Source organism: Taeniopygia guttata, chromosome 30 (genome assembly GCF_048771995.1).
Source record: "Taeniopygia guttata chromosome 30, bTaeGut7.mat, whole genome shotgun sequence".
Classification (NCBI taxonomy): Eukaryota; Metazoa; Chordata; class Aves; order Passeriformes; family Estrildidae; genus Taeniopygia; species Taeniopygia guttata.
Genome location: NC_133055.1, coordinates 5,881,840 through 5,896,038, shown reverse-complemented (window position 1 = coordinate 5,896,038; position 14,199 = coordinate 5,881,840). Strand labels below are relative to the sequence as shown.

The 14,199-nt window shown below is 54.6% G+C and overlaps 2 protein-coding genes across 2 annotated transcripts in view; one reads left to right on the top strand and one right to left on the bottom strand.

Annotated features, from left to right (window-relative positions):
* The window catches only part of LOC100226816 (uncharacterized), a 1,189,242-nt gene that overhangs the window by 278,896 nt on the left and 896,147 nt on the right, over nucleotides 1-14,199 (top strand). The gene's annotated exons all lie outside the window — the stretch shown is intronic.
* Nucleotides 1-14,199, bottom strand: part of LOC121469068 (uncharacterized) — a 662,903-nt gene that overhangs the window by 212,129 nt on the left and 436,575 nt on the right. The window contains exon 12 of the mRNA XM_072919760.1: nucleotides 3,451-3,660. Coding sequence (XP_072775861.1) covers nucleotides 3,451-3,660 — 210 coding nt within the window. The remainder of the gene's footprint in view (nucleotides 1-3,450; nucleotides 3,661-14,199) is intronic.

Sequence of the window (14,199 nt, the reverse complement as noted above, 5' to 3'; positions counted from 1 at the left end):
AACAACACGCAAGGCCCACGTGCCCCTTCCCTCCTACCCCTCGCCATGGCTGCCCAGGAAAACCCAAGCACCAGAGGCCCTCTGGCCAGCAGGCAGCAAAAGAAGCCTACAGCACCCAGTATTCCCAGGCGGTCTCCCATGGTACTAACTGGGCCAGACCCAGCTTAGATTGCAAGATCAGACCAGACCGGGCGCTCTCAGGGCGGTGTGCCATAGGCACCTGGCAGCCCCTCAGCAGCGCCCTTCAACACACCCCAACACGCTCTGGCACAAGCCCAGAAAACCACGGGGGCTCCGCACAGCCAACAGGGCCAGCCCTGCCCACAAGAAAATCTAGAGACAGACCCGAGCCCACAACACACACACAAGGGATAGAAAAAAAACAAGGCCCATGTCTAGGTTTCAAAAGACAGGAGTCTGTGAAGGAAGGCAAAAGCCTCCTGTGAAATGGAAAAGGTAAATCCCCTCCCTCCGAATTACCACAATTTAACAAAAGGCTCTCAGGCAAAGATATGGGAATGGGAATAACAGTTCTTTACCAGGAAAAAAAACTAAATAAAAATAATAATTTAAAAAATGCAATTAGTACAAATGAAACTAGTGAGGGAGGCAGAAACCTGACACCCTGAGGAGTCAGGGTGCTGGTAGTAGTCCAGTTAAAATGGTGGCTGCTCCTTCTGGAGTGGCAGATGAAATGCTGCTGAAGTGGTGATCTCTAGAAGAGTGGAGTTTTCTCTGAAGGTCTGGTAGTAGCTGGGCCTGGTCTTCCTCTAGGAATTCAGCAGAGAAGAAGCTGGTGGAATGAGGTTCTGGGGGTCCTGGTGGGCACTGGGAGGGAGTTTGGGGGTACTGGGTGTCACTGGGAGGGACTAGAGTGAGCCTGGAGGAGCTGGATGGAGATTGGGGATGGAAAAGCAGAGATTGGGATGAGGTTGGTTGTGCTGGAAAGAGACTGGAAGGCGTTTGGGAGAGTCCTGGTGGGGCTGAGAAGGGACTGGGACAGGGTTTAGGCGTACTGAGGTGCTGGAGACGACTGGAAGGGGGTTGTGGGATTCTGAAAGGGATGGGAGAGGCTTTGGTGGGTCCTGGGGAGGTGAGGAAGGGATCAGGGCAAGTTTCAGGGGGTCCTGAGTGGACTGGGAGCAATCAGGAGGGTGCTTGGAGAGGCTTGGGGTGTCTGTGAGAGGTTTTGGGGGGTCCTGACCCGTGCAGACCTCCCAGAGATGCCGCTGCACGCCACCGGCTGGAGCTGCACCTGGGGCTGCTGGGGGACTTGGTGGCTGCATGTGACAAAGCCACCGCCTTCCCCCGGGAGCTGCAGCGCCGGCTCAGGGACATCGAGGCTGCCCTGGAGGGGACAATGGAGGTGTCCCGATTTCCGTGCGGCCTTGGTGGCCACAGTGGCCGAGGCTGAGCAGCTGTGGGAGGCCAGTGCCCACCTGGCCACGCATCACCTGTTGGGGACACTTGGGGACATCAACACCCTCTTCTTCTGTCCTTCTCCTGGCCACGGTGGCTGTGCAGTGGCCGAGCGGTGCCAAAGAGCCATGGAGGACATCCTGAGGCTGCTGTGCACAGAGCAACATCACCACTGGGCCGTCATCAGGCCGGTGTCACCTCTGCAGAGATTCGGGGACATTCTGAGGGCACTTTGGGAGCACTTGGGAACACTTTGGGAAGGTGTGTGGCGACGCCGGTGGGGTGAACGAGCCTCCCCTCAGTGCCTTGCAGGAGACCCGGCTGTGATTTGGGGGCCGGGGGGGTCCCCAGGCAGCCCCCGCTGCTGAGCACTGACCCTGCCCTGGGGGGTGCCGGGACACCCCAAAACCGCACCCGCACCCCCTTTAGTGCCCCTGAACCCCCCTCGAGCACTGACCACCCCTCACCAGGCACTGGGACGAGTGGAGACCCCCTCTCGGCTTTCTGGGGGTCGAGATGACCCCAAGATTGTGAAAAGTCCTTTTCTCCCAGCCCGCACGGGAAGAGAAGGAGTCGAGATGCGGAGCTTTGCTTCTCAGGGCCGTTTATTTTCCCTTTTCTCTAACAGCTTTGTCCGCTCTGCTGAGCTCTGTCTAGCAGGTCGGTCTGTGGCAGTCTCCCTGCCCTCAGGGCGCTGTTTGCCTTCTACACTAAAAACTACTGTACTGTGTTTACAATAACGTGCCAATATCTATCATTTATGTTGGACAGTGTGTCTCTACCTTCAACCAACAGAAAAGTGTCACCATCACAGCAAGACATGGAGGGCAAAAAGAAGGAGAAGAAGGTCAGGACACACCCAGATCCCTCCACCTTGTCCCATTGAAACCCGTATTTTAAAATGTTAAAATTCTACTTTTCCACCCTGTGTTAATTCACCTACCACGCTACTCAAACCCTTGTGCCTTGTAATTCCTCATACAAAGTTGGCAATTTTCTCCAGGGGCTAAAACCAAAGCCACCGGTGTTCTTGACACCATGCCAAGGTCTCCGAGGCCCCTGCCAGGGTCTGGAGCCATCCAGGGAAGCCAGAGGGATGTCCTGGATTCTGACACCCCCCAATTACCGAGCAGTGGGAGCCCCCCGGGCACTGCCCCCCCCTCACCAAGCACCGGGATAGGGACCGGACCCCCCTCGAACCCTGGGAACCCCACAAGCACCGGGACCCCCCAGGCAGCGCCACCCCTGTGCACCAGGACAGGGACCGGGCCCCCCTCGTGCATCGACCCCGCCGAGCACTGGGCCCGGACCCCCTTTGTGCCCCCATCCATGACAGAGGTTCCATCCCCTCCGCTCTGACCCCCCCCAGAGCCGCGGGACCCCCAGGAACAGTGCAGGGACTGTGGGAGACCCCAAGGGCTGGGGGGGCACGGGGGGTTCACCAGCACTAGGGGAGTCCCTTAGGGTTTGGTCCTTTCCCCCCCGTTGTCTCCCAGGACCCCCTGTTATCATCAGCGCCCCCCCCAATTTACTGGGATCCCCCCATTCACTGCTTCCCCCCTTCATCAAGCCCCCCAAATCGCTGGGATCCCCCGAGCTATGAGCCCCCCGCAGTGCGCCAGGACCCCCCACTCACCTCCCATCCCCCATCCATGGGAACCCACCCAAATCACAGCAGCCCAAGGAGAAGAAGCCAACACCTTCCCCACACCCAGCATGGATCACCAGGACCACGGATCAGCAGGGCTCTGCCCAACGGGGGTCACTGGGGATCATCCAGCCCGGATCCTCCCATGGGGGATGGAGCTGGAGCAGCGCACCAAGCTCTTCCCTCACTCTCTTCCCTCACTCCAAGCTCTTCCCTCACTCTCTTCCCTCACTCCAAGCTCTTCCCTCACTCTCTTCCCTCACTCCAAGCTCTTCCCTCACTCGGGGCACTCACAGGGCTTCCCTTACTGGTGCCTCCGTTGGTGCTGGGTCAAGTGAGAGCTCTGTGAGAAGCTCTTCCCACACTTCCCACACTCGTAGGGCCTCTCCCCGGTGTGGATGCGCCGGTGCACGGTGAGGTTGGAGTTCTGCTTGAAGCCCTTCCCGCAGTCGGGGCAGCGGAAGGGCCTCTCCTCTGTGTGACTCCGCTCATGTAGGAGGAGATTGGAGCTGGTCCGAAACCTCTTCCCACACTCCCCACACTTGTAGGGCCTCTCCCCAGTGTGGATCCTCTGGTGCTCGATCAGGTGGTCGCTCCGACTGAAACCCGTCCCACATTCCAAGCACTTGTGGGGCTTCTCCCTGCCATGAGGCTTCTCCACCAGCTTCGAACTCTGGCTGGATCTCCGCCCGCCTTCCTGGCTCAGGGGGGCTCTTTCCTCCCTGCAGCTCCCTGGGCTGGGTTTGCAGCTCCTCCTCCTGCAGCATCTCCGGGGCTTTTCCTCCTCCTCCATCCAGCCACGCCCAGGGAATGAAAAATCCTGGTTTGGGGAAAAAAACAAGAGGAGAGCACCTTGGACTCGAGATTCCTCCTTGCTCCAGTTCATCTCAGGAAGTCATTGGGAATCTTATATCTGTAAGAACCTCCAAAACACCAAGATTTAGCCCCAAAATCCCACAAACTTCAAGATACAGATCAAAAACTCCCCAAACATCACAAGTCAGCAAAAACCTCCTCCAAAACATAAAGATTCAGCTGCCACATAAAACCAAAGCACCAACATTTAGCCCAAGCAAGCTCAGAAACACCAAGATTCACCCCGTGAAAATCCTGGATCCCCCTCCACAGTCACCTGCTGCATGTGGGGGGAGCAACGCTCCTGGGGCTGGGGGGAGGCTGCAGATACAGGGAGGGGTGGAACCTTCTGCTGCTTCCTCCTTCTGCTCCTCCTCCTCCTGTGTCTCTACTCTTCCTCACACTCCTCTTCCTCCTGCTATTCCTCCTTCTCCTGCACAATCCCACCTTCTCCTGCATCGTTTGACCATTTTGTTCCTCAAGCCTGCTTCTCCTTCCCTTCTCCTCCTGCCCCCAGGCTCAGCACCCACTGCCGGCTCCCTCTTCCCCCCAGACCCACAGCATCCCAGCCGAGGGGCAGGGATGGAGCTGGGGCAGGTCGGGCTGGGGCAGCGCTGGGCTCTCGGCCGCTCCCACCCGCACTCGGTCCCCACTGCAGCCGCTCCCGCCAGGACAGCGCGGGGGGGCCCGGCCTTGGCGCTGCCCCACTCCCACCTCCCCAAATTCCCCTCGCGGGGGCGATGGGGCCGAGGGGGGGAGTCCAGCTGGGGAAGGCTCAGAGAGCCAGGGAGATGTACACAAGGGAGTGACAGGAGAAGGAATCGGTTTCAGAAAATGTTATCAGTTAATGACACAGACTGCTGCTCAGCCAAGGCCCTGCTCAATTCATGAACTTCCAGAAGAACAACAAAGACTTAACAGAGCCTTGAATATCATTTGCTATATAAAAGCAGGGAGCATATTAAGCGAGTATGTAGTAGGTGGATTGGGAAGTCTGTAGCTCTCAAGTGCTTCAGCCAATGGGGAAAGCAGAGGGAGATGTGGCCAGGAGAATTAGGGTGAAAAGGAGGCTGTGTCCTCCAACAATTGGAGAGATCCCATGGGGAATGTCCCATGGCCTCTCCCATTTTTAGAAATGAAATTAATTTCACAGGACTCCTCTGTCTGCTTTGTGGACAGAATCCTCTGGTGATGTCAATTTTCCCGCACACCCTGGGGCAGGGAGTGCAGCTGAAGGTGCCTCACCCACTTTGGGTGATCGGCTCCCTTGGCTGGCGGCGGCACCGGGGATTGATTGGGGACCCGGGAGTGACCAGGAGACAGACGAGTGACACATCAGGGGGGTCTGTGAAGAGTCAGCAGGGAGAGAGCACTGAAAATCTCATCAGTGAGTGCCCTGGGATCTTCGGGGAGTGAACATGGCAGGGCATCCGTGGAGGGGAGAAAAGGGAAAGCCAGGGAGGGGTCCTGGCCAAAGGGAGGATGACCCCAAAATGTCTCTGAAGGGTCCCATGGGAGAATGCTGAGGTAGTTTGCACATTCCCCCAGAGGTAATTAAGGACATGGACACCCAGGGGAGCAATAAGGGAAGGGGAGAAGGGATTTGGACAATAGGGGATGGATGGTGTTGGTGTGCTGGGAAGAGATTTGGTGAAGAGGAGTGTGCAGCAATATGGTTCAGGCAAGAAGCAGCAGGAGGAATGTGTGTGGTAAGAAAAAGGATGATGGAAAAGAGGAGGAAGAGAAAAATACAGAGGACTGAGATGTTTTTCAGCAGGGTCTTATCCTGACAATTTGCCAGCTGATACTTTGAATTCCCAGTTTCCAGGAGAGGAAAAGCAGGAGGTCAGGATGTCAGGGGTTTCTCTGTGGTGGGCAGCAGCAGCAGCGGGCGCAGAGGTGCGGGACCGGGAGCAGGGCTGGGGGCCTGTGGGGAGCTGCGGGGCCGGGCCGGGGCTGTGGGGCAGCCGGGGCTCAGCGCCGGGCGCTGCCTGAGCCCACCAGCCCCGGGCAGGGCCGGCAGTGGCCCCCGGCCCCCAGGAGGCTGCGGGACGCCCCGGCCGCTGCCCGGCCCCGGGGAGCTGCCGGCCCTGCCCGCCGGGGGGGCCGCCTTTGGACACTGCGGCAGGACAGGCACCGGCTCTGCCACACGGGCTGTGCAGGGGACCCTGAGCACAAGGAGCAAAACAAAGGAACCTCTGGAAATGCAGAGTGCTCATGGAAGGTTCAGGATTTTCTGTTAAGGATTTGGCTTGGGTCCCTGCAGAAAGGAAAGATTTTGCAGAAAGCTCAGCAGCTCTCAGAGGATGAGCACCCACAGGCAGTGACCGGGGCTGCAGGAGTGGCAGAAGAAGGCCCTGCAGCACTTGGGCACAAAGGCACAGCAGCTGAAGGCAAGGAGGGATGAGCAAAAGGCCAAGCTGAAGGCAAAGGCCATGGCAGAGTTCCCACAGCCCCTGAGGGACCAACCCCAGGGCCCAAGGGGGCCCCAGCAACCAGGGGACGGTGTCGGCCACAAGCACCTGGCAGAGGCATTGCCCTCCTGGCCAGGGCAGAGCCCACCCAAACAGCCCCTGGGAAGGAGTCAGGGCTCCAGCTGCAGCCCACAAGGACACTGCAAGCACAGACAGCAGCACCCTCAGGAGGAGCGAGTCCACCCTGCATGGACATGGATTGTCAGGGCTCTCTGAGCTCCCATCCCACCGGGGACCCACCACACTGCAGCCCTGGAGAACATCCAGGCTGGGTCTGCATCCAGAGGAGGCCTCTCCTGATGGACACAGGGGCCTCTCCATCCACTCTGAATCTTGCACCTAAGGGGGGAACATTGTAAAGGAATGTTTTCATTATTAAGGGAATTTTCATTATTAATGTTTTCATTTAATAATGGGAAAGCTGAGCTGGTGTCATTTGTTCAATTAGGAGCTGTGGGAGGTTAATTTGAACTAAACTAACTTTTTTCTCTTCCTACTGTGATTGTAATTATCTAGGAAGGAATTTGATGATGGCATTGTAATATTGTAAAAGGTGATACAGAGGCTATTGCTGCTGTACCTTTGTGTCAAATGTCTGGACTTTTTAACCCCAGACAGCCTCCATGTTGTGGTATGGACAGGAGAAAGAGAGAAAAACCTGAGAAAATGAACAACCAAAAATAATGATGCCTCAGCTGTGGCTCTTCCAGACTCAGAAAAGAAATTGGAATTGTAGGTGAATGTTCAACAGGGCCATGCCAAAGGAATTCTTGGGCCAAAACATTTCACCCAGTGGCCAGAGTGGCCTCATTGTCTGCAGAATTGTGCAGCCACAGCTTCAACGAGAACCGAGGCCCAAAACCTGATGACAACAGGATCTCCAACTGTTCCAGTCTGCCATCAAGTTCAAGCTTTGATAACCAAAAAGCCTCGCAATGGATGAGCAGTGCTCGGTTATTACAGTGTGAAACAGTGTGAAACAGTGGCACAGGAGGATTCAGAACTGAGGACAGGGGAAGGGTTTAACCCAGCCTCCTGTTTGAACAGCCCCCAGAGGGGCTGGGAAGAAACCCAGCACTGCATTCAAGTGACAGAGCTCCAGACCCAGCCTGGGGGAGATTCAGGAGACATTGACTGGCCTGAGGCAGAAAATGTCTTTGTGGATGGCTCTTCAAGGGCAGCAGAAGGGAAAAGAGTTCCAAGACACGCTGTTATTGAGGAAAGGGAATCAGACAAAGCCCAGGTTACCCCCCATGGTCAGCTCAACCGGCACAGCTGTGTGTGCTTGTAAGAGCCGGGCACTGACATGCCCTGAGCAGGAAGGCTTCAATATCTTCTGGTGACACCATCTCACCTAACAGGGGGGCAAAAGCAATTCTGATTGCTCAGCAGCCACTGAAAGAAATAATTCATATAAAAGGGATTGTGGAAGCCATAGACTCAGACAGCAGAGCTCATTTTACAGGAAAGATCCTCCAGGGGGTTATGGCAGCTTTAGGAATACAATGGGACCTCCAGAACCCCTGGCACACCCAGAGCTCAGGCTGGGTACAAAGAATGAATGGGGAAAGAAAGAAACACCTTTGGAAGCTGGGGATAGAAACCAAGATGCCATGGGTACGGCTTTTGCCATTGGCTTGGGCAAGAAGAAGAGCCAGACCCAGGGCAGATATTCAATCATGTCCCCTTGGAATTGATCTCGGGAATTCCTTACCCTGGGAATTCTCCACCTAGTGCAGGGTGGAGATAAGGGATGCACATTTGAAGCAGTCTGTGGCCAGAATCCTGTCTCTGGTGCAATCTCTCCCCCAGGAAGCTGGGCTGGCACAGAGCCTGCCTTGGCACTTTGCTGTTGCCAACATCCCAGCAGGACATCGGCTCCTGCCTAAGGAGTGCAGAGCAGCACCACTGGTGGCCAAGTGGCCCGTGCCAAGTGGCCCCGAGGCCAGAAACAGCCGCCAGCACAGCTGAGCACGGGGGGACCCCTCAGCCTCGGCTCCAGGTCTCTGCAGCCCCGGAGATTTGCACTTCCCGCCTGCAGCAGGAGGATGGGAGGCCCCCACTGAGCCTGCACTGAAGGCAGCGCAGCAGCAGCCAGGGCTCCACAGCGGGGCAAGGCCCTGGGCCTGCCCACACATCCTCTGCTGAAATCCTCGGCCTGGCCACCCTCCTTTGGCAGCTCCAGCCACCGGGGACAGCCCTTGCTGCCACTGCTGCAGCTTCAGCGCTCTCTGGGCCTGCCCTGCCACAGCTGCTGGGCAAGAGCACGGGACAATTCCACTCTGGCTCTCACTTACACTCACACACTGCCCTGCCTGCCATGGCATTGATGGAAAATACACTAGCTCATAGACTTTAACATTGTTAACCTTTGATTTCTCTACTCAGGCTTGCTTTGCCTTGGCCCTGGGGAAAGAAATGTTAAAGGTTTTGGTAAGGGGTGTAACACCACTCAATGGAGATGAGTTTAACATCTCAACACACTGGGAATGGCCCAAAAGATACCCACAAAGATAACGACCAGCAGCAAAACATCAACCCCAGCAGCAAACAGCAACCAACACCTACCCCAGACACTGCCAGGGCTGCAGACACCTGGTCTGCAAAAGGCTGAGAAGGAAATCCAGCACTTCCCACCTCATTAACAGCAGAAGCAAAGAAATCCGGGTCCAATAGGAAACCAAATACTAAAACCTGCACAACTTGAAACTATGGAACATTAAACCAATCGTTTTAGACTGGATCAGACTGCATCGAGTTCGGGAAAAATCGAGTAAAAACCACGTGTCATGGAACGATTTTCTCTGCACACCCGGGCTATGTGGGGATGGAATGATTTCTGTTGCACATCCTGGCCAGAATCAAGGAATGCCTGGACTCTAAAACTAAACATATTGGTGGAGTTTTCCTTTTTCCTGCAGTTTCAGTGCTAAGTTTAGAGCAATAGAGTATTTTTAAATTACTCCTACTTCTATATTGCTGATTAGGTTTGGGTCAGGGATGAGAGAATAGGTTTTTACTTAGAGGAGAAGGAGAAAAACTTTAATTGACTTGGAAAATTTTTGTGTATGTTTGTGCGTGGCTCTTAGAGATAGAAAAATTTTGGTCTGGGTTTTTCGACGTTCACCTTAAGGCAATATTTTGTGAAGCTAGAAGAGATTTGAAGGTGACCCTTTAACTCATAAATAGAAGATTTGAAGGAAAAAAAAATATATAGGAGATTTGAAAGAAAAAAAAAAAGAAAAAGCAGCAGGTTGGGGGGCCACATGTGAGGCTGCTGAAGCTGCTCTGGAAGAGAAGCTGCATTCCAGGCACCCAAGGAGGAGCTTTAGAAATGCAAATTAACACTGCTGGGGCCGAGAGGGGACAATGTACCTGGCTCTTCTTGCCTGGGGCAGGAATTGGCTGATTCCCTCTGCCCCTCACCCCAAGCTCTGCCTGCTTGCACAGATGGAATCTGCACGGCTGAAGGCAGAGCCCATGGTGAGGATCTGACTCTGAAACAGAAATGGCTGAGGCTGCAAAGGGAAACAGCAAATGGAGAATGTTGTGAAAACTTCACTAAAATGAGGGGGGGATCATCCCTCTGCCCACTCCAACATCTGCTGCCACTGTCTGTGCTGTACAGGGTGTATCAGAGCTCTGGGGCTTTTGCTACAACAAGTTCAGGGAAATTAGTTGGAATTCAAGTATTTGATTATGTAATAAAAAAAAATGCGGTCAATTGATGCAGCCCCAGCTGCAGGGAGCACCCAGATATGGGAAAAAGATGAAGGGCCACCAGAAAAAATTGTACAACACCATGGACCAGCCCCTGGGAACCCAAACCAATTCATACCAGGAGGCAGAGAACCCATTTATCATTTCAATAGCATCATTAGATTACAAGCTGTCCTCGGAATAAGAACCAACCAGACAGCTCCAGCTCCTGACCTTCCTGCTGATCAAGTTGCTGAAATGAGGAACACATTTCACCAGGGGATGGGATGAGATTATCTGTGACCAGAAAAAGGAGGAGTTTGTGGAGAACTAAATGATTCAAACTGCTGTTGGCAAAGAGACGACAAAGGTAAAGTCCTGAGAAAGATAAAAAAGGAAATAGGTGAACAGTTTATGTATTGGTCCAAACATGGAAAGGATGGGAATGGGACACGCTTTTGTGGCTCCCCGGCAGAGCAGGGGTTAAACAAATGCTGCTTCTCCTCTTCTGTGCTGCAGCAACTCTCATCTTTTTACCATGCTCCACACCTTGGCAGTGCAGCTCATCCAGCAGCTGAGCCAGGGGATGCAGGTGGCAGCCAGGCCTCCTGATCCACAAACGGCTACAAAAGGACAGGGAATGAGGGCACCGAGAATAATCCCAAAACCAAAGAGGACCCGGGAAGAACAAAACAGAGTCAAGGAGTGAATCTGCCTGTAGATAGGGCCAGGCACTTGTAGATAAGGAAGTAACGAGGGAAACCATCAGTTCCAATAAATTTCACAAATTGAGCCACACAATTTCTCAAAGTCCCGCTAAATTCCCGAACTTCCAGGAGAACAAAGGCTTAACAGAGCCATGAATATCGGCTGGTATACAAAAGGAGGGTGCATATTAACGAGGACAGGCAGCAGGCGCATCGGGAAGTCTGAACCTTCCAAGGACTTCAGCCCGTGGGCAAAGGCAGAGGGAGATGCGGCCGGGAAAATGAGGATAAAAAGGAGGCTGCGGACTACAACCATGGCAGAGAGCGCACGGCAAATGCCCCACGGCCTCTCCCCCTGCTCGGCAATAAAGTCACTTTTACAGGACTCCTCGCTCTCCTCCGGCCACAGAAACCTCCGGCGACGGGAATTTCCCCGCACGCTCCCGGCCGCGGGGCAGCCCCCTCTGTCCTACCCACAGCAGCCGGGCCGAGCCAGCGCTGCTCCGGCAGCGGCTCCTGCCCAGGCCCCGGCGGGAAGGAGACCGCGGGCAGCCGCTCCCGCCGCGCCCTCAGCCCGGGGCCAGCACGGGCCGGACACGGCACCACCGACCCGCCGCAGCCCCCTGCCGCCCCCTCCGCCCGCAGCCAGCCCCGAGCCCCCGCAGAACCCAGCGCGGCTCCCACCTGCGCCGGGGCCGCCTCCGAGCTCCGCCGACGCCGCCTCACCGCGCTCCGGCCGCTGCCGCCGCTCCCGGGCCCGCACAGACGCTCCCGGCGCCAATGGCGCCGCTGCCCGCCCACGGCCGCCCTCAGCCCGCCGCCGGGGCCGTGCTGCGCCCCGCTCCCACCAATCAGCGCGCCGCAACCGCGACTGACGGCACCAGCGGCCAATGGCAGCGAGCTGGGGGCGGGCTCTGCGCACGGCCCAGACTCGCCCCGCGCTCTCAGGGCCCCCCGCGCTGCGTGAGGGCAAAGCCGGAGATGAGCAACAGCCCCGGGACGGGCCCGGGCCCGAGGCGGGATTGAGCTGCCCACACAAACAAACTTCTCCGCACCTCCCGCCACGGCTTTCCCGGCCCTGCGCCTTCCGTGCCTCCGGCTCTGCGGGAAGCCCGGGAGCCTCACTTCTCCTGCCCCTCAGTAGTGCATCGGTGCTTGGCTTTGATTTCCCCCAAAAAGGGAAACCTGCCCAAAGCCCTGTGGGTGAGCGGGGGAGGGGAGAGATTTCTGGCAGAAAACTCCAAAGACTCAGAGCAGGATAAGGAGAAGTCAGTGCAGAGCCTTAAATGCAGCTTTCCCCACGCCTCCCTGCTCCCAGCTGCACCTCCTCCCCCGGCAGGGCAGGAGACAGGGAATGGGGCCGTGCTCAGCTCATCCCCCGCGGCTTCTCCCTCTGCTCAGGGACAGGAGTCGTTCCCTGCTGCACCCTGCGCTCTCTCCCAGCCGAGACTTCTCCAGGAACTTCTCCGAGCCGAGTCCATCCCCTGGGGCACAGCCCCCTCCAAGTGCTGCAGCGTGGGTCACTGTGCCACGGGCTCGGTCCTGCCAGGCCAGGCTGCTCCAGCGGGGCCCCTCTGCCCACGGGGTCACAGCCTCCTCTCAGGCATCGCCGAGCTCCAGCCTGGCTCCTCCAGGGGCTGCAGGGGGATCTCTGCATCCCCATGGACCTGCAGGGGGATCTCTGCATCCCCACGGACCTGCAGGGGGATCTCTACATCCCCATGGAGCTGCAGGGGGAATCTCTGCATCCCCATGGACCTGCAGGGGGATCTCTGCATCCCCACGGAGCTGCAGGGGGATCTCTGCATCCCCACGGAGCTGCTGGGGGATCTGTGCAGCCCCATTGTAATATAAATTATGGGATAATTCGTGATTATGTAAAATATACATGAAGTCAGTTGTGCTAGTAGAAAAAGATTCTTAAAGTTTTAAAAGACCTGAAGACCCAGCCGGGTAAGACTGGAAACCACAGATGACAGAGAAAGAAAGACCTAATTTACAAATGAAAAAACGTGGCTCTTTCCGGGGATACTCCACGAGACGCCCAAGGTGAAAAATGCACATATGTTAGTTTGAATAGTAGTGCTGTATTAACATTTTAATAGTACTGTAAATGTAGTTGTGTAGTTAAATTGAAGCTTTAGTAGTTAAAATAGAAACGATGTATCTGGGTTTTCTTTTAAGGAATGACATACTCGCTTTGACATAACCATCACAGAACACCCAAATCTTCCAAAGAAGAGGAATTTATGGTTTTCATGTCAGAAGAATCTAATTTCTTCAGGCCTTGCTCAGACTCGAAGACGCCATGGGGATTAAAGGAAATAGTTGGCATATAACAGACAGAGTTTCTTGTTTTAAATAGAATGAATGCATAACCATGAAGGATATATGAATATGCAATAGTGTAGTTTTAGGGGTGATTCCTTTGTTCACAAGGTATGCTTGTTGTGGCTTAAGTGCCCCAGAGCATCTGGACATCCTTAATTCTTTGCTTTTTATTGTCTTGTAATTGTCCTAACTCTAAATTTTTATTACTCTAATTGTATTACTATTTTAATAACCATGTTATTATTATTAAAAATTTAACAGCCAAGTGATTGGCGTTTTTCACAATTATGGTAGGATGGTTTTTAACACCTCTCTGCCGGGGCCTTGGGAGAGTCAGGGTGAGGAAGACGGGTCCTGCCCTATTTAGGCAGCCTCGCTCTGTTCCCCTGGTGTGTGACCAGACAGAGGTTATGATCTATGGGCAAAAGGAGACAATTAAACAAAGAAAAGGGAAAGCATTCCCTAAAACCACAGTAATTAGCCCCAAGACTAAAGTGTACACGAAGAACCAAGACCCAAGGACAAAGGATAGGTGAGTATTTGTTGGGATGGGGCGGATAAGGGGGGAATGAATGTGTGTGACAGAAGCTGCTGGGTATCCCAGACTTGCCAAGTGATTGCTGTAGTCTCTCAAGCTGCTTTTCATCTTTTTCATGTGAAAAACGGCCAGTAAAGAGACCAAGGGAGTGATAAAAAAGAGAGAATCCCTCCCAGAGAAACTGGGACTGGATCTTAGGAAGAAGAGGAACCCCGTGGAGTGCCGGATTGAGGGATGAGAGTGCCCAAGAGCATCCAGGATTCAAACCTGCTGGGTTGAGGGATTAACATTCCAACAGCACTCAGGGTGTAGATGAGTAATGTAGACTGTTTGAAAGTAAAAAGTATCTTCTTGTTGTATGTGAGAGTTAGTGAAAAATAAAAGTGAGTAAATGTAGATGAATGGTAGTATATGTAATGTAGATTGTTTTTTATGAGCTTTTCTTTATCTCCTTGGAGAGAGTGGTAGAGTGTTTCCTGGCAGTCGAAAAGAGAGTATTGCAGAGAAAAATTCCTCACTTGCTGTCCT